Source organism: Capra hircus, chromosome 2 (assembly GCF_001704415.2).
Source record: "Capra hircus breed San Clemente chromosome 2, ASM170441v1, whole genome shotgun sequence".
In the NCBI taxonomy this organism is placed as follows: Eukaryota; Metazoa; Chordata; class Mammalia; order Artiodactyla; family Bovidae; genus Capra; species Capra hircus.
Genome location: NC_030809.1, coordinates 5,722,301 through 5,746,679, shown reverse-complemented (window position 1 = coordinate 5,746,679; position 24,379 = coordinate 5,722,301). Strand labels below are relative to the sequence as shown.

Genomic DNA, 24,379 nt, shown 5'->3' with positions numbered 1-24,379 from the left:
TTATGGAGCATAAATTCAGAAATTGGAGACCTTGAGGGGAAAGCAATTTGGATCTGAGGTTGGAGGCAAGAGTCTTATCTCATCTGAGCCTCAGTTTCCCCAGCTGTGAAAGGATCGGGAGAAGAATGGAGATATAGAAAGGGCTTGGTATATAATCCTTTTGAGACTTGACATTTCTTGAGGATAGAGCCAGGAGTGTCTGCCTGGCCTGTGAATGATGCTGGGAGGATCTCAGAGGAGGGGGATTCCTGGGGCTCCTCTGTGCGTCTGCAACTGGCATTCCACATCTGGGATACCTCTGTGAGTATCCTTACACTGAGGCCGAGTGATTCCTATTCTGAGCATCTCGATGGACATGCAGTTCTGTCATCGGGGGAGAGACTAGAGGAGGGAGGGAATCAGAGGTGACCGCCTGAGCTTGGCATGCGCGCATACACACTCATACACACACACACACACACACACATAAGTGCCCTTACTGCCCTCTACATACTCTCATACTGTCACCCTCTACACCACTCATATACTCAGTCACACACTGATTCCTGTCACTGTCATGGAAATGCATGTATATCACACACACACACAATCACATATACAATAGTATTGAAAGTGAAGTCACTCAGTCATGTCCAACTCTTTGCGACCCCATGGTTGCTTTGTCCATATGATTTTCCAGGCAAGAGTACTGGAGTGGGGTGCCATTTCCTTCTCCAGGAGATCTTCCCAACCCAGGGATGGAACCCAGGTCTCCCACATTGCAGATGCTTTCCCATCTGAGCCACCAGGGAAGCCACATACAATTGTATGCCAACTCCAACCACACACATTTGTATGTTTCATGTATTTTGGTCACTGGGTTCTACATACAAAGACATCCATTAACTTCAGCCACCCTCACTCTCATGGCGTACACTTACTCCTCAGAGTCACACTCCAGAGACCCACACACACGCAGTCCTGAATCAACAGCCATAGATCCTCATGGAGATAATGTCACACGTGCCCTTTCGCATAGTCACATGCCACCACAGGCACGAAAATGTCTGTGCCATCTCTTGGAGTCACTGAAACACAAACCCATAGCAATAGCCTCCACCACCCCCCCACCCCCGGCCTGTCCCTCCTTCATCCTCCTTGTCCAGTGAGCCTGGGCTGCTTTCCCAGGTGTGAGCAGCTAACCGACTGGGTGACTCCTGATCTTAGGACAGGGTCCACATCCCTAACCACCCCCTCCAGCACACCTCACCAGTGCTCCTCCCCGCAGGGGTCAGAATGACTTACTTTGGATCCTGGTTCACCACTCACCAGCTCAGAGCAAAGTTTCCTGTGCCTTGGTTTCTTTACTGATATAATGGGATACTGACAGCAACCTTCTCATAAGGTTGCTGTAAGGACTGGAAAGCATGCCTGGAAACGCTTGTCACCATGCCTGGGACATGATAAAAGGGTGGTAAATAGTGACTCATTAGTATTAATAACAGTAAGCCACCCACATAGGTTCCCATTAGATGCCATACAGACACTCTTCTCTCCACAGCCCCTTTCACACAAGTGGGTGGAGGTGGGGGTAATTATTCTCAGCATCCAAAGATGATGTCAGCTTTGGGAGGGAGGGGGCTGCCCCGGGCTCCTTTCCCTGCACTGCCCTGGCCCCCACTCTTGGGTCGCCTTGGCTATGCCCCCACTTGAACTTTCTCCTGATGGGTCCCAGCCTCCTTTGCCTGGATCTGCATCACCTCGGCCCCTGCCAAGGCCTCCAGCCCGCTTCTTCTTCCCTTGGGCTCCTGCTATCTCAAAGCCGGGAGGTGGCTTTCTGGTTTATTTGATGCTGGGCCCCTCACTTTTGGTATTCTGAGAGAAGCTCTTGCACTAATCTCCCCACTCTAAATGCTCATCACATTTCTCTTAAAGCCACAGGAGCTCCCCCCACCCCATTCCCATCTTTTATTCATCACCTTCCACCAGCCCCAACACAGGAGACTTGGAAATGCAAACCCTCCAAGGACTGCGAATTTCATGCCAGCAGCTGACCCTTCGCCAGCCGCCTAGGGTGGGAGAGATGAAGGTATCCTAACGAGGTGTCTAGGCATTGGGGATGGAGTTGGAGAGCTTGTCGTCCATGGGCCTGGGCCATCACCCCCTAGGCAAAATGAGAGCTAGGGGAACAAGGGTGAGGGGGCTTCCCTGGGGGCTAAGATGCTAGCCCACCCTTGCCTGCTTCCAAGGCCTCACCCACATTCACCAACTGCCTCAGCCTTCCACCACCCCAGAGACACCCAGTCACCCTCCTCCAGTCATAGACACCGTTCCCGTGTCTTACCCTCATATCATCTCCTGATCCTCATGACAAGCCTGTGTGGTGTGTATGGTATTGACCCCATGCGATGGGGTCACGTGGAAGGGAGGATGAAGAAACTGACCCTGAGACAGAGCAGATACCCAGAGCCCCAGGAAGGGTCATTCACCTGTGCCTCTATCATTCACTGAATTCTGACCAAGATCCAGCCCTGGGCTGGGTACTGGGGTTGTCTGGCTTCGTAGGGACATTCTTGGCCTTAACCAGTGGTGATTAATCGCAGTGCCATGTAAGTGCTCTCATAGGAAGCCTAAGGGTGTGGGGGCACTCAGAGAAAGGAGGCATCCAGCCCTAAGTCAGGGGAGGGGGCGGGTACCAGAGTTTGAGAACTTCAGCATGGGGAGGAGTTAGCCAGAGAGGAAGGGAGAGGAAGAATATTCCTCTAATGGAATACACACATTCCTCTAATGGAATGCACAGCCACAGAAAAGGGCTGAGAGTGTTTACGGACCCGCAAGTGTTTTCTCCACTGGAGAAGGGAATGGCCAGCCACTTCAGTGCTCTTGCCTTGAGAACCCCATGAACAGTATGAAAAGGCAAAATGATAGGATACCAAAAGAGGAGCTCCCCACATCATGAGGTGCCCAATATGCTACTGGAGATCAGTGGAGAAATAACTCCAGAATGAGATGGCTGGATGGCATCACGGACTCGATGGACATGAGTCTGAGTGAACTCCGGGATGGTGATGGACAGGGAGGCCTGGCGTGCTGCGATTCTTGGGGTCGCAAAGAGTCGGACATGACTGAGCGACTGAACTGAACTGAAGTGTTTTCTTGTAGCTGGAGGGTCCTCTGTGGGTTTCAAGGGATGAGACAAGATACATGGGTGGGGCCAGATAAGAAAGATACACAGAGTGGGGCCAGATAAGAAAGTTCTGCTTGATGCCTTGGAACACCTCTTCCCATGCCTCCTCTAAACCCCAGCTGTACCCTCTGTCTTCCTCTCCCCAGAAGTTCCCTCAGAGGATTAGGAGGGTTTGGCCAGCTTTGCCCACACTGAGGGCCCAGAGGGTCATTCTTCCTGGTGCTTCTGAGCTTCTTCAGAGGAGTCCAAGTAGAACAAGACTTTCTCCAAAGACAGGAGCTACTAATGGTGAAGGTTCAGACACTGTGTCTGATTAAAGGGTGAGGTCCTTGTCTATTTGAGAGTTTCCTTTTGCTCCTCAAATGGCTCCTCTAGGTAGTTTGTTTTCCTTCTGCAGATGGTTCCTAGAATAGTGATGCCAAGTACAGGAAGTAAAAGAGAGTCCAGAGCTGCTTGGGAGGCCTTCCTTTGACTCATGCTATGAGAAGTTGAGTGGCCTAGGTTCAGAACCAGGCTGTGTCTCTAATGCTATGCAAACTTGGGTGAGACCTCTCTGGGTAAGCCTAGGTTTCTCTAGTTAAGAAACATGAAGGGGATGTCCCTGGTTATCCAGTAGCTAACCTCTGAATTTCCACTGCAGGGGTGGGGGTTCTATTCTTGGTTGGGGAACTAAGATCCCGCATACTGCATGGCCACAAAAAGAGAAAGAAAGAAACACGGAGGGTGTGGAGAACAAACAAACTGGTCCCCTCAAAGCTGTCTGGCTTTATAATAAGAGCAAAGGAACTTATTCCAGTTCCCTATGATCCTATAATTTGGCTTCTCTATTTTCTTTAGCCTGTGAGCATCTTGAGGGCAAAAATTATCTCATTTATTCCAGAATTCACAGACTCAAGCAAGGACCTGTCACAGAAGAAATGCTTGGTGAATATACAATCATTCATTTATTCATTCAACAAACATCTGTTTACATACAAATGAAGGCCACCAGTGTGCTGTGTGCTAGTGTTAAAGCATTGGGTAAATTAGATACCATACCTGCTTTTTGGAGTCTGTTGAGTGGTAAGGGCAGAAGATAAGTAAATAGACAACGTATAACTTCAACAGGTTTTAAGTGCTGTAAAAATAACCCTGTGTAGCACAGCAGAAAGTGACTCAGGGAAAGGCAGTCATTTTGGGGGTTGATTATTTTGAAGACTTGGAGGAACACCCCAGGCAGGAGGGAGAGCTCATGCCAACACCTGGTGTGTTCAAGAAATCAAAAGAAGGGTGTGAATGAGGGGGAGGTTGGGTGGAGGGAGGTTGCTTTAAAGCTGGAGCAGGTTTTCTTTAGGCCAGGTGAGGATTTCAGATGTCATTACCAACTTGACAGAAAGCTTTTGGAGGTGTTGTAACCAGGGAAGTGGTTTGTGTTGTGAAGATCCTTCTGGCCAGAATCCCTTGTGCAGAATGGATTATGGGGGTGAGGGAGGAAGAAGGGACACCTGTGAAGAGGCTCCCACAGATGTCCAGAGGAGAGGGGGTATCAGTGGCTCAGACTTGGCGGCAAGTGTGGAATAAACGGTTAGAGAGAACCCACCCAGATTCTATGACCTGCGGGTGCACCCAGTCACTGGGGCCTAGCACCCTGGACAGCGCACCCCACTCATTCCCAGAAGGGCTGATTCGGGTTTCTCCCAGACACGAGTTTCCTCAGAACACCCTCCATTGTGGTTTTAAAACACTTTAATTTCTAATTAGAAAATGTTCCAACATACAGGAAAATCAGAAAATACAGTAACAGATGGGTATGTGCCCACCCAGGTTAAATGGGTGTTAACATTTTGTCGTATTTGCTTCAAAGCCCTCTCTCTTTTTTAAAAGGAAAATGGATGGAACACGGTCAATGCAGCTCAATACCTCCTTCCTCCTCGCCTTTCTTCCACAGAAGTAACTGAGCTGAAGCTGATGTTTACTGTCATCGTCTACTTATGCATGCAAAACCTATAAGTCTATTGTTACATATATTTCAAAAGTTTATATAAATGGTACAATACTGTACACATTTCTTTGCCATTTATTTTTTCATTCCTTATTTATGTTCTGGAGATTTACCCATATTGGGAACATGTTGATCTAGTTTGTTCTTTTTTACTGTGATAGATGATTTCATTGTGTTTATAAAGCAGCTTATTTTCTTGTTCTCTTGCTGAGAGGCAGTTAGACTGCTCCTCATTTTTCTATTACATACTAAGATGTGGTGAATATCCTTGACCACGTATCCTTTCGCACATGAATATGAGTTTCTCCAGGGCTTCCCACGTGGTGCCAGTGGTAAAGAACCTGCCTGCCAATGGAGGAGTCATAGATGCAGGTTCGACCCCTGGGTTGGGAAGATCCCCTGGAGGAGGGCATGGCAACCCACTCCAGTGTTCTTGCCTGGAGGATCTCATGGACAGAGGAGCCTGGCTGGCTACAGTTCATAGGGTCGCAAAGAGTCAGACACGACTGAAGTGACTTGGCATGCACGCACACATGAGTTCCTCTAGGGTGCATGGGAAACACTCTGGGTTCTCCACCCAGATTCTATGACCTGCAGGTGCAACTCATCCCCCAGCTGCTGTGAGTGCTGGCTGCTAGGGACTCACAGCTGCTCACAGGTTCTTGGGAACTTCTTCATCCAGGAAGTTATAAGCTACCCACCCCGCCCCCTCCATTGGGCAGCCCACAGTCAATGACTGATGGATACAGCCAATGACTGATGCAAAAGCCTGGCCTCTTTGCCTCAAGGCAGATTCACTCTGCAATGTTATTAATGCTTCCGAGCTCCCCATGGGGTCAGATTGAAGATAATCTCCAGCTGAGAACCTACCACCACTTAACATTTCCTCCTACCCTATCTGCCTGACCCTCTCTCTCCACCTGAGAGTCCTCCCTCTAGAAACCATCTGCACAAGAATCTCGGGCACTGCTTAGGGGACCTAACTTCAGACAGGCACACACCTAACCTAAGGCAGAGCCACTGTGTTTCCAAATTGTTCTCCAAACTAGTTGGACCAATTTACATTCCCACCAGCAGTTTACAAACATTGCTGTCCCCCCCCCCCCACCCGCCACACTCATCTATACTAGTGTTATAGACTAATTTTGCCAATCAGATTGTGTAATATGCTATCTAATTTTTGTTTTAATTTGCATTTCCTTGCTCACTAGTGATACTGAGAATCTTGTTCCTATCTTTATTGGCATTCAAATTTCTTCCCCTGTTATTTGTCTGTTCACATCTTTGGTCCATTTTCCTACTGCTTTGGAATGTTTATGGTAAATTGATTCTTTGAAGCTTAAATTTTTTATTTTGGAAACTAATTCTCTCTTGGTTGGTGATCCAAGTTGCAAATATCTTCTGCCAGCTGTGGCTTTAACAAATTTGTTTATTTTTTGTCATGTAGAAGTTTTTTTATTTTAATGAAATAAGATTTATCATTTCCCTTTATCATTTGTGCTTGTGTCTTATTTATTTTCTACTCTGAGATCTTAAAGTTGTTTCCCCATTTTGTTTGAAAAGCTTTGTACTCTGCTTTTTATACTTACTGATAGGACTTTGATCAACCTGGAACTTATTTTATGAGTGGTATGAATGGGGATGTACTTTTATCTTTTTCCATGGGAGTATTTAACTGTCCTAACATCACTCATTGACTACCATGTTTCAAACATTCAGATATACTTGGATCTGTTCTTAGTCATTATTATGCTCTTTTTCTCTGTTTCTCTATTCCTGGGACCAAATCAAATGATTTTAATTATTTAAAGCTTTGTAGCAATTATTGAGATCTGGCAGGGTGAGTTTTCCTTCCTCTTCCTCTTCTTTCTTCTTCACAATTGCCTCAGCTATTCTGGGTTCTTTATTATTCCATATGCATTTTGGGATGACCTTGTCAAGCTGCAGAGAAAACCTCATTTCAAATCTTATTGGGAATAAAATGTATAGATTAAATTGGAGTCTACTGGCCAACTTGATAATAGGGGATCTTCTCACCACGAGCACAGTTTGTTTCTCCCGTGGCTGTTATTCTTTCTCTCCTCTGCATTCCACCCTTGCACAGGGGGCTGCCTGGAAAATGAATCTCCAAACCCTTCTCATCCTCTGGCCCAGCTGAACGCTCCCTCCTCCAGGAAGTCCTTGATGATAGCCCTGGCCCTCCAGGCTCCATCTCCCTCTCTCTCTTTCTCCTTTGACCTCCTCTAACCCCGCTGTGTGTACCATCTTCTGGACATAGCCTCCTGGATCTGATCGAGGGAAACATTTTTGGGCCCTCTGTACCTCCACCCACTCTCAGCTTCTAAACAGAAGGGGCTGCATGTCCATCTTTGTATCCCCAGTGGCACCCAGTCCATGGTAGGCGGTCAGTAGGCTCTGATGGTTGGTCCTTAGAGAAGAGAGGTGTGTAGTAACACATTTTTCCTCACAGGAAACTGCTGGTTCCATGGGGCAGAGTCTGGAGCGGAGCTTGGGGTTTTAGAGGGACACACATCTGGCTTGAGATCAAACAGCTCTGGCTTACATGAGGGTTCTGCCATATGGGGCACTGGCCTCCCTGAGAAGGACTATTAGTGAGACTGTAGGGAACACACTATGTGGGTTTCCTCTCTGGTCCTCCTTTCCCAAGTTGGAGGAGGGGCAGGAAAGAAGACCCTTCCCTCAGCCGGAGGGGTAGCTGGAGATCATTTATTTGCTCATCAACAAGTCCCCAGGGGTATTTTCCCCAAATGTGTGAGCCACTGACTCAAATGGACACAGCGGGGCTCTGCTCTGCCTCAGGCCACCAGCCTGTCTCCTGACACTCTTTCCTCTCTCGGCGAGCAGAGGTGCGTCCTGAGCCCCTGATATAACTACGGAAGCTGCCTGCATCCTGTCTTCCCTTCCCTGCCCTATAGCGCCCAGGTGTCTCAGTGGACTTCTTGTTCCCAGGGCAGCTGTTTGCATGAGAAGACCTTTCCACACACATTCCTCCTTCAGGGGAGTCCCCAGGAGAACACGAGGTCAGGGCAATCAAGCTCCAGGGTTAAGCGCCATCTGCAGTTCACAGAAGAGAGAATTAGGGATGTTTCCTAGCAGAAGTTGCGCTTCGGAGTTGGACAAACCTGAGTTTCGATTCAGACTCCCATAAACTTGACTTTAGGCAAGCTGACTTCTGTAAAACTCAGCCTCCTCTAATAACAAAATGGGCACATGAATCCTACCTCCTAGGATAGATGAGAAGACCAGAGAGGGGGAAAAAAATGTATGGGATTCATACAGTAGGTGCATAGCATAAGGCTGCTCCTTCCTTCCCAGGAGAGGTCAGAGTTGTAGGGATGGAAAGAAACGGGAGACACAGGCAAAGATGAGGCAGAATTTATTCTCCTTGTGGGCAAGTACAAGGTTCAGGATGGAGCCCACAGAGAGGCAGGTCCCTGGGGTGCCTCATGCTACGGGCAGGGGCCACACTTTTCCCAGTGCCAGGCCCACTGTGTGCCCCCCGGCCATGAGGATCCAGAGTCCAGGAACTGGGCAAGAGTGGGATGGGGGTGGGAGGAAGACAGGGTCCTCCCTAGATCGTGTCCTGACCATGTTTCCGACTTCCATAGGAAGGAAGAACAGCTCGGCGATATAGTAATATAATATATAGAGGTGTAGACGGCTGGCCGCGGCACCTGGGCAGGGCTGAGGCTCCCCAAATTATTGCAGGAGGGAGAGGGGACTCAGTGCTGGCGTCTCCGCGGGACAGCTGTGCTGGCTACCGGGAGGGCTGGGTGGGGGTGGAGGTTGGGGTGGGGCTGGGCTCGTCCCTCCCTGGAGGCTGGCAGGGCTCACTGAGTATCCTGCTTGGTGGGGTTCCATGGGCCTTGCCAGCTTCCCTGGGATGGGGCTTTCTCACCCTGGGTGTTTTTTTTTTATGTGCTTTGAAGACCATTTTTGCATTGTCAGGAGTGAGGAAAAAAATATTCTGACACGGTAGAAAAAAGATATTTACATACCCTGGTGGGCCGTAAGGAGGAAGGTCAACTGAGTCGGTGGGGTGGGGTGGGATGGGGGTTTCCCAAGTCCCTCCCACCCACATCCGTCTGTGTGGGAGGATTTGGGGAAAAGAGCCTCCCTTGGAGGCGCAGCTCTGAAACTCTGAAGCTGCCGTGTGACCTTGGACAAAGCACACACACTCCCTTGGTCTGCCCAGAAGGTGAAGGAGGGGTGGACTCGGGGCTGAAAAACTAGGATCTTACGGTCCTTGATCCTAGGCATGGGGTCGGGGGGCGCCGGGGGGGACAGGCCAGGGCTGGGCCGTGACATTGGCAGAGGCCCTTCCAAGCGAGAAGCCCTGGGCTGAGGGGGGGCGGGTACCAAAGACTAGGGGGAAGGTGGTGGCCCCTGGCCTGTGCCAGGTAGCCAAGTTCAGCTGAGGGCATCGCGTGTGTGCCGTGGTGATGCCTGCACACAAGGGGGCCAGAGAGGCTGGCCGGGAACCCTGTTTTCCTGTTGAAGCAGTGATGGGAGCCAGGTGGGGGAAGCAGGTGACCCCCGCCCCTACCAGCTAGAGGGAGGGCTCAGACCTGAGACAGAGCCGGGGGTGGGCCCACCCGGGCGGAGAACTAGGGTGGGCCTGATGCTGGTGAGGTTCGGAAGTAGCCCCTGGCTCCAGCCTCCAGGTGTGCGGGAGGGGCTGAGCCTCTCCCCAGACCCTGTGGGTGCTGGGACCCGGGTCCACATTCGAGGGGCAGTGTCACACCGAGCTCCGAGCTCACACATCCTCACGCTTGTGACACGCCATCCACAGTCACACACACGTGCACCCCCAGCCTTAATGAATAAGCACAGTCACCGAACTCGCACACATGCATGGGGGCCTGAAAGATGAACACACACACACTCACACACGATCACACATGTTCACCAGGGCTCCCATGACCTCGTGAGAAGGTGAGTGCGCGCACACACATCCGCATGCACACGGAGGCAGGTGGGCGACATCTCAGGGCCCTTGACGCTCCAGCTTCTGGGAAAGAGAAGGCCCTCTGCCCTCTGCTGGGCGCCAAAGTCCCTTCCCAGGTGGCCTGACCCCGGATAAGTCGGGGTCTTGCGGCGGGATCCTCGGTCTCCTTGGCACCTGAGCGGAAGGCAGCTGAGGCGGAAGGGCAGAGGCCTGGGACCGCCCACCTCGCGAGTCCTCCGACGGCAGGCGGGGCCCCGGGGCTGGCTGAGTTTAGGTCAGAGGTGCCGGCGGGGCCCCTGGGTGCTGGTCAGCTGGGCCCTCATGGTCTGGATGCTGCCCAGGATCTTCTTCTGGTGGCCCATGAGGGTGATGCCCAGGGCACGCACGTCCCTGGAAAGGAAGGCGGTGCTGACCTGGGAGGCTAGGACCCATCCCGGGAGCTGCCGTGCTCAGCGGCTCCGCCTCTGCCCTCGACCCCGCCCCCTGCCCTCGACCCCCGCTCGGATCCGATCCCTTGGGCCCACCACACTCACTGAGCGTTCATACGGAGCACCATGCCCAGGGAGGAGTAACCCCCGGCAGCGAAGTGGTCCCGGTAGCGGCCCATGCGGATGGAGTCCAGCCAGTCTCCCACGGTGAGGCCCCCGCTGCCGCCCCCGCCCCCTCGGAGGTCAAAGCAGCTCCGGGCAAAGGCGGGGGGCGGACACCTGAGGCAGAGGGGCCCTGGGTAAGGTGCCTGCCAGGAGACACTGGCACCCGCCACCGTCAGGTTCGGCAGCAGCTAAGGGGTTTACCCGGGCTTGGAAGGAGAGGGGTGAACAGGGGTCAGAGGCCCAGGCTGGGTCTGGTCCAGGGGTCCAGGCGGAGCTGTCCCGAGGCCTGGACGAAGCCGGGGCCTTATCCAGGGCAAGCGGGGAGGGCAGCCCGGCTTGGGCGGGGCTGAGGTGGGCGCCAGGCACCTGTGCACGGTGGCCGTGGCCCTGAGACTCTCAGGGCTGTGGATGAGCGAATCCAGGACGCTGACGATATGTGAGAAGCGAGGCCGCTGGGCGCGGTCTTTGTGCCAGCAGTCAAGCATGAGCTGGTGCAGCGCGTGGGGGCAGCCCATGGGTGCGGGCAGGCGGTAGCCCTCCTCCACCGAGCTAATGACCTGAGGGGGAACATGGTGCTGGGCTGGAGCAGCCCCCTCGCCCCCTGGCCCCGGAACGCCACTGCCCAGCCAGGTTCTGGCACTCACGTCCCGGTTGGTCATGTTCCAGTAGGGCCGCTCCCCGTAGGCCAGCACCTCCCACATGACCACCCCGAAACTCCACACGTCGCTGGCTGAGGAGAAGGTCCGGAAGGCGATGGCCTCGGGGGCTGTCCAGCGAATGGGGATCTTGCCTCCCTGTGACGGACACACGCGTGTTGAGAACACCTCCCCAGCCTGACCAGGAGCTGAGCGCAGGGAAACTTGCAGGCTGGTTGGAGAGACACGGCCTCCACGACCTTCCACGATCACCTGTTCTGATGCGGGGGGGACCCGCGCACGGAGCAGGAGGGGAGACTGAACGAGAGACAGTGGGTGGTGGGCTCGGCACCCTGGAGACGGTCAGTAAGAGCCGGTCAACAGGTTGAGGCAAAGAACTGACTCATAGGAAAAGACCCTGATGCTGGGAAAGACTGAAGGCAGGAGGAGAAGGGGATGGCAGAGGAGGAGATGGTTGGGTGGCATCACCGACTCGATGGACATGAGTTTGAGTGAACTCCGGGAGTTGGTGATGGACAAGGAGGCCTGGCGTGCTGCAGTCCATGGGGTCACAAAGAGTCAGACACGACTGAGCGACTGAACTGAACTGATGCCTGAACAAGTGATGAAGCTCAGACAACGTGGTCTAGCAGGTTTCCAGCTCCCGTCACCCCCTTACAAAATCCTTTCTCTAAGTGAAACCTCAGTGGGTGAGACCCTAAGGGTAGGCACTGATTGAGGCAGACCTCTGCACTTAAGGCCCCTTTCAAGAAGCCCAAATCCCCACAGAATACATTGTGAAAATGCTGGAAGGTTTTAGCCAAACTTTAGGGACAGATACAGAGTGGATGTGACTCAGAGAGAAATCAAACTCTCCCCAAATCTCCCAGTGAATGAGGGGCCATGGGGACCAGCCCTGGTGTCTCTCCAACAGCACAAAGGTGGGAAAGCTTGCACCCATTTGACAGAGGGGCAAACAGAGGTGCAGAGAAGAGACAGGAGTCGCCCCAGGCTGGAGGCAACACTGAAATTTCCAACCTCCCTAACGACACATGGGGCATGGGCTACGCACTGTGGTGGTATAGGCAGCATCAGGGTCGTCCTCCAGCACCCGGGAGAGCCCGAAGTCTGACACCTTGCAGACCAGGTTGCCGTCAACCAGGACATTGCGAGCAGCCAGGTCGCGGTGGACATAGCCCAGGTCTGAGAGGTAGCGCATGCCTGCGCCCACGCCTCGGAGCATGCCCACCAGCTGCACGATGGTGAACTGGCCGTCGTGTGTCTGCAGAGGGATGTGGCGCGGGCTTCAGGAAGGCTCCTTGAAGTTCACAAAGGGCCTCCCTGCTTAGGAAGCACGCTAGTGTCGAGGGTTTGTTCTCACGTCTCGTTTACCCTCACAGCAACCCTGAGAGGCAGGCAGGTAGGTGGGGCGTGAAGACTGGTCATCCACTTTGCCCAAGGGGAGAGGGAGACCCAGAGAGGTATGGCCCTGTCCCTGACCACCCGACAGACACATGGCCAGGCGAGGGCTGGGAATCAGGGTTTCCGGCCCCCACCCCATGCCTCCCAGCTGGGTGGGGCCCTGGGAACCCACAGAGGCACCGCTCTTAGCCTGTGTGCGGGACAGGGCCGCAGGACCCACAGCAGAGGGACTTTCACGTGATGGGGGCTGAAAGGCACTTGGACGGACTGACCCTCTCCACCCCTGGCTCCCCCTTCCCCAGGTCTGTTAGGTCTAAGCTCTGGGGACCAGGGGGTATTTGGAGGCCTCGCATGATCTCCTATCACCCAGACTGAACTTCCCTCTCCCAGCCCATGTGGAAAGCAGAGTGGGGCACGCACCCTCAGGAATGCATCCAGAGACCCGTTCTCCATGTACTCAGTCACGATCATTGCCAGACGGCCTGGGGGCGGGGGGTGCATAATGGGGAGGAAGTGGCTCTTGGTGGGGGATCAGGGCTGCAGGGCCATGACCCCATGACCATGCCACCCCCCACCCAGCTATGAGCTGCCAGGAGCCCACGGGGCCCAGGGACTGTAAGGTTTCCACTAGGGTCCTGGCTCTGGGTCCCCTTCCCTGCCAAGTCATCCGGGGACCTGAACCAGGGGGACGGGGCAGGGCAGGGTGGTAGGCAGATGGACCCAGAGCCCTGACTCCAGCAGGAGGGGCTCTGAAGGCTGAGGCTGTTGTTCACCTGGCACCTACCACGGGTGACGACACCTTCAAGGCGGATGATATTGGGGTGGTCAAACTGACCCATGATGGACGCCTCACTCAGAAAGTCCCGGCGCTGTCTCTCCGTGTAGCCGGCTTTGAGGGCCTTGATGGCCACGGGCACGTCCCGCTGCCCCGGTATCCGCAGCCGCCCGTAGCAGACTTCCCCGGACTCGCCTGTGGACCCAAGTGGAGCAGGCAGGGGGCAGACGGTGGGACCTTCCCCTCCTCCACCTGAACTCTGCACTTGCCCCGTCTTGCACACCCATATGCCTGGCCATGCCTGGCATCTTGGTGCCCCGCTCCCTCTGCCCAGCGTGCCCTTCTCCCAGGCACCTCCATGACGTACCCCCATGCACAAGCCTTGCAGCTCACCAGAGCCGATGATTTTCTCGATGTGGATCCGAGACGCCTCGATCTCTCGGGTGAAACCACGGCCCGTCCGGCCCGGCTCCTCGTAGGTGTGGGGTTCTGTATAGAACTTGGGCTCTGGGATCTTCCCCGGAGGGTGGTGCAGGGGCAGGAAGACCGGTGGAGGCGCTGAGGGGCCAGGAGAGAAGGGCCATCACTGGGGTCCCTGAGGACGTGCCCTCCCAGCCCTTCCCTGAGTCTGGGAAGGGTCTGAGGGTGGGGTGAGAAGCATCTTCAGGAATCTCAGGATGTGGGGGGCAAACAGCAGGCATCCAGTAAGTGTTTGCCAAGTGAAAACGGGGTCTCTGTGGAATGGCTCTGAGGTCTGTAGGGGATCTGGGGATGTCTAGTGAGTTCTGAGTATGTCCAACATATTTCTGGGCTCACTTTCAGGGTCCTTAAAATCCTTTTCAATTGGTCAAACTAACCCAAGGTCCTTATGAAGATCTTTCTCATTCCTAGCGTAGGAGTGTGACCAAGAGTGGTTTCACCACAGTGCCGACTCAGGTGGATGCAAAGTGGTTCTCTAAAAGACTGGGTTAAGTAGGATTCTGAGGCCACATTCAGGCTCCATGGGAATCAGTACCATAACTGATTCTACCATGGGCAAAGAAGTAGAGTGTTGAGGTAGGTATCCTCATATTTGCCCTGTTTTCTGAGGTCTCTGCAGGGTCCGGAAAAAGTTCTCTGTAGCAAGCGTTCTTGTCCAAGAGTATATGACCAACCCCCCCACCCAAAAAAAAAACCCTGTGTGTGAACATGTGTGTGAGTGCAGAAATCTGGGCAGTTCCCTGGGAAGATCTCTATAGAATCCTCTGCAAACCCAACGAAGTTGAACCGCACCATGCCCCTGGGGGCTGGGGGCTGGGGGCTGTGTGACACCCTGCTGTCTCTCTCTCCAGGGCTCTAGTCTCTTCTGCGGGCACTTTTTCCCTTCCCTCCTTTTTTCCAGCCCCAGCCCAGCACTGGCCCCTGCTGTGAACGCCCCTCTCCCCTCTGGACCCCGAGGCTCCTGCACTCACCCTGCCCGTTCTGATAATGCATCTTCTCCTCATCTGAGTGCTGGAAGGCCTTGCTGTAGCCACAGTGCCTGTGGAGGGGGACGGTCCTCAGCTTCAGCCCTGACCCCCATCAGCGACACGTGCGAATTCCCCCTATCTTTCCCCCATCCCCTTTCAAGTCAGCTCCGGCCACCCCAGTCCCTGCCCTTGGGACATCCTTGACATTCACAAGCACGGCATGGGACTTTGCTGGTGGTCCAGGAGTTATGAGTTGGCCTTGGAACACAGGGGACACGGGTTCAATCCCTGATCAGGGAACTAAAGTCCCACGTGCTGCAGTGCACCTAAGCCCGTGTGTCACAACTAGAGAGTCTGTGCACCGCAACACAAGATCCTGCATGCCTCAACTAAACCCGATGCAGCCAAGTAAATAAATATTTAAAAAATACTTCATAAAAAAGCATTGTGTAGTTTACACAGTTGAGTCTACTCAGCCTTCACAGCAAAATATATGGTATTCCTAGCTCAATTTTATACCAAAAGCACTCCCGGCAGAGGGTCTGGGAGATGAGGCTTCTGATGCCAACTCTGCCACGTGACCTCAGCAAGCCCCTTCCCTCCCCTGGGCCTCAGTTTCTCCATCTATGGATGATCTTTCGAATTCTCACTGAGCAGGATCCGAAGCCCACCCCACCTCCCTCTGGAACCGAGTGGAAGAGTGACTAAGAGCCCGGTCTTCAGTTTTTTTAACAGATCTGTGTTCTGTCCCGCTTCTGACACCTATTTAGCTGAAGTGGCCTCACCTCTCTGATCCTCAGCTTACTCACCTGCAGAATGAGGTCGGAATCTATACATCCTGGGGCATCGTTAGGATTGAATGAGATGGAGGGGGTCACGTTGCAGGGAGACCCAGTGGGACTGGCTGGTGGGCGGACATGGCATGAGGAAACGAGAACCGAGGATAATGGCTAGGTTCGGGGCTTGTCACCCCACGAATGGTGGTGCCACATTCTGAGACGGGGCTTGGGGAGGGGCTGGTTTGGGGGTGCTATGTGTCGGAAACACATTCGAGTGGAGATGGGAGCGGGCAACTGGACCTCAGGGGAGAGGCCTGTGTGGATGCCACACTTAGGCAGATGTCAGCGTGAAGGTGGAATTCAAAGCCGCAGACCCTGATAAGGTCACTGAGGTAAGGTGCAGGGTAAGCGGGTGAGAGAGGAGGGTCTGGATGGGCCGGGATCCTCCAGCTTTCGGAAGTTGGTTTAAAAGCTGGATATGCAGAAAGACAAGGCGGGACAGGTGGATGGAAAACAGGAGGTGGGCCTGAGCGTGGAAGGTGAGAGGGAAAAGTGTGCCAGGAAGGAGGGAAAGAACAGGTCTGTCCATAAGAGAGCCCTGCCCCAAGCACAAAGCGTCACTGGCTCGGCGGGGGCTGGGGACAGGCAGGAGACACAGTGCTCCGGGGGAGGGGCTCAGGGTGGCGGGTGCCCGGGACCACCCACCTCTTCTTGCAAATGAGCAGGAGGAGAAGCACAACCAGGCCAGTGATGAGGGTCAAGCAGATCCAGACGATGGTCCGGGTGTCGTAGCTGGGCCCTGTGCGGGGGAAACCAGGGCGGGGTGGGGGCGCTGCCTCACCTCTTCGCCCTGGCCTCAGAGGTCTGGCAGCCTTCCTGGGGCCCAGTGGCCGCCTCCTCAGCTCTGAGAGTCGGGGCACAGGGTGCACCTGCCTCTGCCCCGACCCTCCCCTCTACAACCTGCCGTGTCAATATCCTGCTTCCCAACCTGGTGCCACCCCTTCCCAGGACGGTGCAACCCGAGCAGAGTCACCAAACTTCTGAGCCTCAGCTTTCTCACCGACGAGTCCAAAACCACCTGCCCTACCTGTTACTGTAAATGACGAAGCTGGGTATACCGCGCATTCTTGCCAGTTAACCCGCAGCTTCTCCAGGGAGATCCCAGCATTACTGTGAGCTGTCAGACCAGAAAACTGGGGCCCAGAGAACTCAAGGAACTTGCTCAAGGACACACAGCAGTGAGTCAGGCAGGATTCCTACTTGGACGGTGCCAATGTGGGGTCACACCTAAGAGCGCTTGAGACACACAAGTTCCAAGGGCATGCCCGGCAAGAGGCAGGGCAGCGACTCAGCCTTGGAAACCCGCTGTCCTAACACTGCCCCCTGGAGGGTGCTGAGTATAGGAGACCCCAGTTGGCCGGAGATGGGGGGGGCGGGGCGTGCAGGGCAGAGGATTCCCAGGCTTGAATGTGCGCTGGAATCACCCCCAAGGGTTTTGATCCAACCGAAATTTCTGGGGCTCTAGTCTCAGGGTTTCTGATTCCAAAGATGTGGGGTGGGGCCTGAGAATGAACGTTTCTGACACTTCCCAGGGACTGACGTGACTGCCGGTCCTGGACGATGCTGTGGGAACCGCTGTTCTGGAGGTGGGGGGCGGGGCGGTGGGGGGGGAGGGGGAACGATACTGGGGAAGGAGCACAGAGCCTGCCCCCAGGCTGATCAGATTCAAGTCTTTTACTCTGCTGGGTCACCTTGGGCAATCTGTTTGACTGTTCTGACGCTCGTGTCCCTCGCCTGGAAAGTGGGGAGGTGGACACCGCCAACTCCCTAGAGGGTCTCGGGGCCGATTAGAGGGTCTTCCTGTCGGCAAGGAGCGCCAGGATCCTGCCAGTCACACTGATGCTCGGGAAAAGCCCGCAGATGATGGGCTGTTATGAGCTCTCTCAACCCGGGGTGTGTAACCTCCCTTCTCTGAACCTCAGTTCTTTTTCCACCTATGAACATGCCAATCGGTTCCCACACCGCCCAGCGCCTACTAGCCCCTTTCCTCTGACCCCCGCGACCCTGGCGGCGCCCTTGCCTCCCCCCTGCACTCACGGGGTTTCCCGGTCTCCACCTCCATGGCCTGGCTGAAGCGGCCGCAGCCGGCCGAGGTGCGGGCTCGGACCTGGAACACGTAGCGAGTGCCCGGCTTGAGGCCCGAGACGGTGGCGCTGGTGGTGAGCGCCTTGAGGGTGGAGTAGCTCTGCACCTCCTTGTCCTGCGGCGGGGGCGGGGCGGTCAGCCTCGGGTCGCCCGCCTGCCGCCCTCCCCGCTCCGTCCCCGTGGGTGGTACCTTCTCGTAGTACTTGATCTCGTACTCCAGGATGATGCCGTTGGGCTGTTCCGGCTCCTGCCACAGCAGCGAGACGCTGGTCTGCCCTGCTCGCTCCTGGCGAATCACCACCACCTGGGACGGGGCTGGGGGGCGGAGGATAGGGGGGAGGGGGACTCGGTTAGGTCAGATGGAGAGATGGGTGATGTTGAGGCCTTTGTGTGTCCCTTGCCCAGGCGCGGCCCTGGGATGTTAGCTGGGACCACACTCACTCTGCCAAGGGTCCTGCCGCTGCCCCAGGAAAACCAGTCCCCTCCGCTCCTCATGGCAAATCACTGCCGGGCAGCCTGGTCAGTTACACGGGGTCAGAGCAGCCTGGCTCCCATCTAGGAAGCCGGGCTGGGCTGGACCCATGTGAGGCCTGACCACCCCAACTTCCACTGCCTCCTCCCTGGCCAAGCCGGAAGTAAGTTTGCCGGACCCCTGCCAGCCCTCCCGGGCGGCCCCTCTCATCCACCCTGACGTCTGCGTTGCCACGTTGCCCGCCCCTGCCCAGGGCCTCAAGGGTTGTGCAGCAGGACCTCAGGACTGCTCAGAGAAGGAGGAAGAAAAGGAGAAAGTGGGGAAAGAGTCAAAGGAACGGGCACCCTCACTGCCTGGGTTTGGAGGGCGTGAGTGGGTTGGCGCTGGCTACTTAGAGAGGGGACATGAGCTGACCCGCTGCCCACCTAAGCTCAAGTACCCTGGCTGCCACACTAGATCACCCTTTCACCCCCTGGCTCATTCCCTCATCCTCCCATTTCCTCCCCACCTCCTGCATTCTGGGCAAATGCCTCTGACATGAGCCTGACCAGAACGTCAGATGTCAACCCGGCCACAGCCAAATGGAGGGGACTGCTCTCGGAGCTGTAACCTCGTCCCCGCTGCCCCCTCTGGCCACAGCCTTCCTGTTTCCCCGCTGCTCACCCTCCAAAGGCTGGAGGACCCTTGATAAGAAGTCCTCACTCAGGAGAGATGGGGCTGAGTAGGAAAGAGAGGAGGGTCCTGGACCAGCCGGGGGTCGTCTAGCTTTTGGAAGTTGTTAGAGAAGAGTTGTTGGCCATGAAATTAAAAGACGCTTGCTCCTCCAAAGAAAAGCTATGACCAACCTAGATAGCATATTAAAAAGCAGAGACATTACTTTGCCAACAAAGGTCTGTCTAGACAAAGCTATCGTTTTTCCAGTAGCCATGTATGGACATGAGAGTTGGACTATGAAGAAAGCTGAGCGCCGAAGAAGCAGTGCTTTTGAACTGTGGTGTTGGAGGACGCTCTTGAGAGTCCCTTGGACGGCAAGGAGATCCAACCAGTCCATCCTGAAGGAAATCAGTCCTGAATATTCATTGGAAGGACTGATGCCGAAGCTGAAACTCCAGTACTTTGGCCACCTGATGGGGAGAACTGACTCATTTGAAAAGACTCTGATGCTGGGAAAGATTGAAGGCAGGAGGAGAAGGGGACGACAGAGGATGAGATAGTTGGGTGGCATCACCGACACGATGGACATGAGTTTAAGTAAACTCTGGGAGTTGATGATGGACAGGGAGACCTGGCGTCCTGCAGTCCATGGGGTCGCAAAGAGCTGGACACAACTGAGCGACTGAACTGAACCGAACTGAGAAAAGAGGGGCTGGTAGAGACGGAGGACAGGCCAGACAGGTGGATGGAAAATGGGGGGTGGGCCTGGGCATGGAAAGCAAGAGAGCAGGGGAGGGAATGCCCACTGCAAGTTGAATTTCTAGGGACAGGAGGGCAAAGGTGTCTGACTGGAGGTGCCCAAAGCTGTCTGCAGAGGAGAGGACACAGGTGTGTGAGCATGACAGTTCTTTTCAGGAAGCTTCCACATGGAAAGAAGTAGTCTGGTGGCTGGAAGGGCGTGTGGGTTCTTGGGAGGCTGCTCTTTTTAACAAGGGAGCCCCTGAGCCATGTGAGTAACTCTGGGTTCTCCTTCACCCCCAGCTAGCTGGTCACCTGCCTCGGCCGCCCCAGAGACACGCGGGCAGGGGCAGGGCCTAATCCTTTCTGAGTCATCAGCATCGAGCGGACAGCCTGGCATCTGATAGGTGCTCCCCAGATGCCAGAGGAATGAGGGTCTCTTGGGAGGATGAAGCCTTGGCCTCTGGGAGGGGGGTGCCCTGGGCTCTGGGCTGGGAAGCCTGTTTCACTTGGGAGCGAGACAGACCTGGGTTCGAATCCTGACTCGACCACTCTATGCAAAGACCCTGGGTGGCTCTGGGGCTCAGAGTCCTCCTTAGTAACACAGTGGGAACAGAGTTGTTGGGCCAGGCCTGCATGGTGTTAGAGGACACGAAAGTGGGGGGTGGTGAGGAGCCACGGGGCGCATTAACAGCCAGGGGGCTGTTAATGGGAAAGCTGCCGCAGAGGGCTCTCAGGTCAGGCCGCTGCTTGACAGGCAGGACCCCCCAGGATGGGGAAAGAAAGGGGCTATATTCAGCCCAACGACTGGCTAGAAACAGAGAGCTAAATGGCTGTTGTCCAAACTGGTGTGGCCAAAACCATCCCAGGGACAGCAGTGGCCGCTGTTCTGGGAAATGGCCATCAGAGTGAGTTTATTTTTTAATGACATTTATTGAGCACGTACCATGGGCCAGCTGCTGGGCTCAGCGTTTTTATCTCCTTCACTTAAGCCTCATGACAGTAATCGCAGAGGTATGATTATTCCTACTGCATCAGGGAGTAAACAGAGGCAGAGGGGGAAAGTTCTGGAACCCAGGCCTTGGATGGTCATGCTGGTCTACCTCAGGGCTTTCTGGATCACTCCCACTTACAGGAGGGCTTCCCAGGTGGCGCCAGTGGCAAAGAACCCGCCTGCCAATGCAGGAGGTGTACGAGACGTGGGTTCGATCCCCGGGTTGGGAAGATCCCCTGGAGGAGGGCATGGCAACCCATTCCAGTATTCTTGCCTGGAAAAGTTCATGGACAGAGGAGCCTGGCGGGCTACAGCCCACAGGATTGCAAAGAGCATGTGTTCTATTTTTCTAAGGGCATGGAAAGCCTGTAGCTCGGCATCCTGGTCAGGAGGACAGGGTTAGACAGGTGGGCACTTGCCCAAAGGCAACCTGCAGCTCTGAGGCTGCGGAGGGCGAGGGCTGGGGAGCTGGGGACCGGCACCTCCGCCTACCTGCCTGGTTCGTGGTGATGTTGACCATGGCGGCCCGGCGGGGCTCGGGGCTCAGGTCGGACACGCCGTTGACTGCCTCGATCCAGAAGGAGTAGTTCATGTGGGCCAGCAGGTTGGCCACCAGGAGGCTGGCCTGCACCAGGCTGGTCTGCTGGGGCACGAAGCGGGTGCCGCTCCCGCACGTCTCGCAGTGGCCCAGGGCCCACGGGCAGCGGCGGCACACGGCGTTGTAGGTGATGTCGCTGCGGCCGCCCCGGTCTAGGGGAGGGGCCCACTCCAGGGTCACAGACGTCCCGTTCACGCTGGAGATCAGATTCACCGGTGCCGAGGGGGGCCCTGGGGCGTACAGAGAGACAGGCGGGCCTGGTGGGTGTTCATCTGGGCTGGTGTAGTTTCCCTCACCAGATCAAGGAAGGGCTGTTGTTCCCCGCGATCCCTGGGGCTCCCTCGAGATGAGGGCACACCTACTGGATCCTCTGGAAGCTCCCTGAGGCACCGGTGGTGTGTCTGCCCTCAGGCTAAGGAGCGCAGTGTCAGGGTCTGGGCACAGAAGCCACCCCCCTCCCCCATGCAGGACCACAGGGATGCCGGGGTCTGCCTCACAGAAAGCCTGCTTCACAAACTTCTCCAGAGTTGGGGAGAGGCTGCACACAGCAGTCCCCCCGGTGAGACACTCCAGGCACTTGTGTCCCACACTCCGCTCCTTAACCCCCGGCTGGACTCCATGCAAAGGACACGGAACGCCGTGGTGGAGGAGAGTGGAGCCTGTGTCCCAAGAGACCCCTCTCTCCCCTCCATCCCAGGGTGGGCCTCCCAGCTTGGTCAGCACAAGGACATAGAGGAAAGGGATGGGGCTGGGGGTTGGGGGCTGGGGTAGGGTCCCGGGGGTGGGGGTTTGAACAGAGGTGGAGGGGGGTAATGGAGACCCCCGAGGCTCAGAATTTCAACTCTCAGAATCCCAAACAGGGAATCTTAGATTTTAAGAAAACAGAATCTCAGAATCACAGAGAAACCTTCGAATCTGCAGGGTGTGGAAGGCAGAAGTCTAGCTTTTCACAAGCGTAACATTCCTAGAAGTAGAGGGCACTGCATCGTGGATGTGGGGAGAAATCGGAGCCCAGCCAGCTGAAGGCAAGTGTCCACGAGCGAGAGCTGGGCTCACTCGGCCTGAGGAGCCCAGAGCGGTCACCGTGTCCCTCGCCTTCCTTCTGTGCCTGCAGGTGCCCCAGGGGCAAAGGGACAGGAAGTCTGGGGAGGAACAGTGGAGGGAGGGTGTGTGTGTGTGCATGTGTGTGGTGTGGTGTGTGGGTGTATGGTATATGAGTGCGTGTGTGTATGCACGGTATATGAGTACACCTCTGTGTGTGTGGGGGTAAGTGTGGTATATGAGTACACCTGTGTGTGTGTGTGTGTGTGTGTGTGTGGTGTGAGTGTATGGTATATGAGTACACCTGGTATGTATATGTGTGTGTGTGGTGTGAGTGTATGGTATATGAGTGCGTGTGTGTGGTGTGGTGTGGGTGTATGGTGGTGGTGTGTGGTGTGTGGGTGTATGGTATATGAGTGTGTGTGTGTGTGTGTGGTGTGTGGGTGTATGGTATATGAGTGTGTGTGTGGTGTGAGTGTATGGTATGAGTGCTGGTGTGGTGGGTGTGAGTGTATGGTATATGAGTGTGTGTGTGTGTGTGTGGTGTGTGGGTGTATGGTATATGAGTGTGTGTGTGGTATGAGTGTATGGTATATGAGTGCGTGTGTGTGTGTATGGTATATGAGTACGCCTCTCTGTGTGTGTGTGTGTGTGTGGTGTGGTATGAGTGTATGGTATATGAGTACACCTGGTATGTATATGTGTGTGTGTGGTGTGAGTGTATGGTATATGAGTGTGTGTGTGTGTGTGTGTGTGTGTGGTGTGGTGTGAGGGTGTATGGTATATGAGGGTGTGTGTGTGTATCTGGTATGGTGTGTGGGTGTATGGTATATGAGTACACCTGGTACGTATATGTGTGTGTGTGATGTGGGTGTATAGTATATGAGTGTGTGTGTGTGTGTGTGGTGTGAGTGTATGGTATATGAGTGTGTGTGTGTGTGTGTGTGGTGTGGTGTGAGGGTGTATGGTATATGAGTACACCTCTGTGTGTGTGTGTGTGTGTGTGATGTGGGTGTATGGTATATGAGTGTGTGTACATGAAATCAGCACACCTGGGCCCTCACCGGCCTCTGCAAGGGGCCTGGGGCTGAGTGGGGATGGAGGCGGAGGCAGGGAACACGGAGATCACGCTGGGGGGTAAATTCTAGAGCAAAGCTCCTCAGCACCGCGTCAGGCCCCCCTCATGCCATCCCAAGAGCCCAGGGCAGGCGAAGACGGGGGTGGGGCTGAGCTGGCTGCAGCTCCTGCCAGCTGGGCTGGGGGTGACAGGCCCCTCTGGGTGAGGGCAGAGGAGACCAGGAGGCCAGAACACTGACAGACACGCGGCCCTGCGGGCCTGGGGCCCAGGTCCCTCGGAGTGCCCCAGGTATGGGCATGTGCACACGCTCTCCAGGCACACGTCTCCCTGGCTGGCCAGGTGTGCGCACACTGAGCTCACAGAGCTCCACAGGGACTCAGGAGGCCACTGCAGGTAGCCAGATGCACACACGTGTGTGCACTGTGCACCCGGGGCACAAGCGCTTGATCAGCGCCTGCTCTACACAGGCATCTCTGTCCCCCACACACAACAGCAGCTCCTAGGACTCAGGAGCTCCTACCAATGCGTCAAGGCCATCACTGATGGGGGGCACCTTCTGATACTCGCCTTGCCTCAGGGGCAACGCCCTCCACAGCGCTCGCCCATCCCAGCCCCCGGGACACTGGTATGACCACTGGGTCAGAAGATGCCATGGCCACCTGGTGCTGGAAAGGGAGGGGTCCAGCTCTTGTTCTGCCCTTCAGAGCAGAGAGGACAGACCGAGGGAGGAAAGGCAAGATTTCCCTGGAGAGATGGCAGGTGACCAATGAGAAGAAGCTGGGGGCCCAGAGAGGTCAAGGGCATGGTGGAAGGGTCGGAGTCACCCCCAGGCCCAGACCGATCCCTGGCCCAAGAGTCACCTGTCCTCTCCCTGCCTCACCTGCAGAGACC

The 24,379-nt window shown here is 55.3% G+C and overlaps 1 protein-coding gene across 1 annotated transcript in view; it reads right to left on the bottom strand.

Annotated features, from left to right (window-relative positions):
* The window catches only part of EPHA8 (EPH receptor A8), a 35,628-nt gene continuing 20,203 nt past the window's right edge, over window positions 8,955-24,379 (bottom strand). The window contains exons 5-17 of the mRNA XM_018055419.1: window positions 21,264-21,599; window positions 18,104-18,228; window positions 17,866-18,028; window positions 16,474-16,567; window positions 14,993-15,060; window positions 13,935-14,099; window positions 13,551-13,736; window positions 13,187-13,248; window positions 12,417-12,626; window positions 11,354-11,503; window positions 11,076-11,266; window positions 10,650-10,823; window positions 8,955-10,506 (exon numbers count right to left, since the gene is read on the bottom strand). Of these exons, the coding sequence (XP_017910908.1) occupies window positions 10,392-10,506; window positions 10,650-10,823; window positions 11,076-11,266; window positions 11,354-11,503; window positions 12,417-12,626; window positions 13,187-13,248; window positions 13,551-13,736; window positions 13,935-14,099; window positions 14,993-15,060; window positions 16,474-16,567; window positions 17,866-18,028; window positions 18,104-18,228; window positions 21,264-21,599 (2,039 nt within the window). The 3' untranslated portion in view covers window positions 8,955-10,391. The remainder of the gene's footprint in view (window positions 10,507-10,649; window positions 10,824-11,075; window positions 11,267-11,353; window positions 11,504-12,416; window positions 12,627-13,186; window positions 13,249-13,550; window positions 13,737-13,934; window positions 14,100-14,992; window positions 15,061-16,473; window positions 16,568-17,865; window positions 18,029-18,103; window positions 18,229-21,263; window positions 21,600-24,379) is intronic.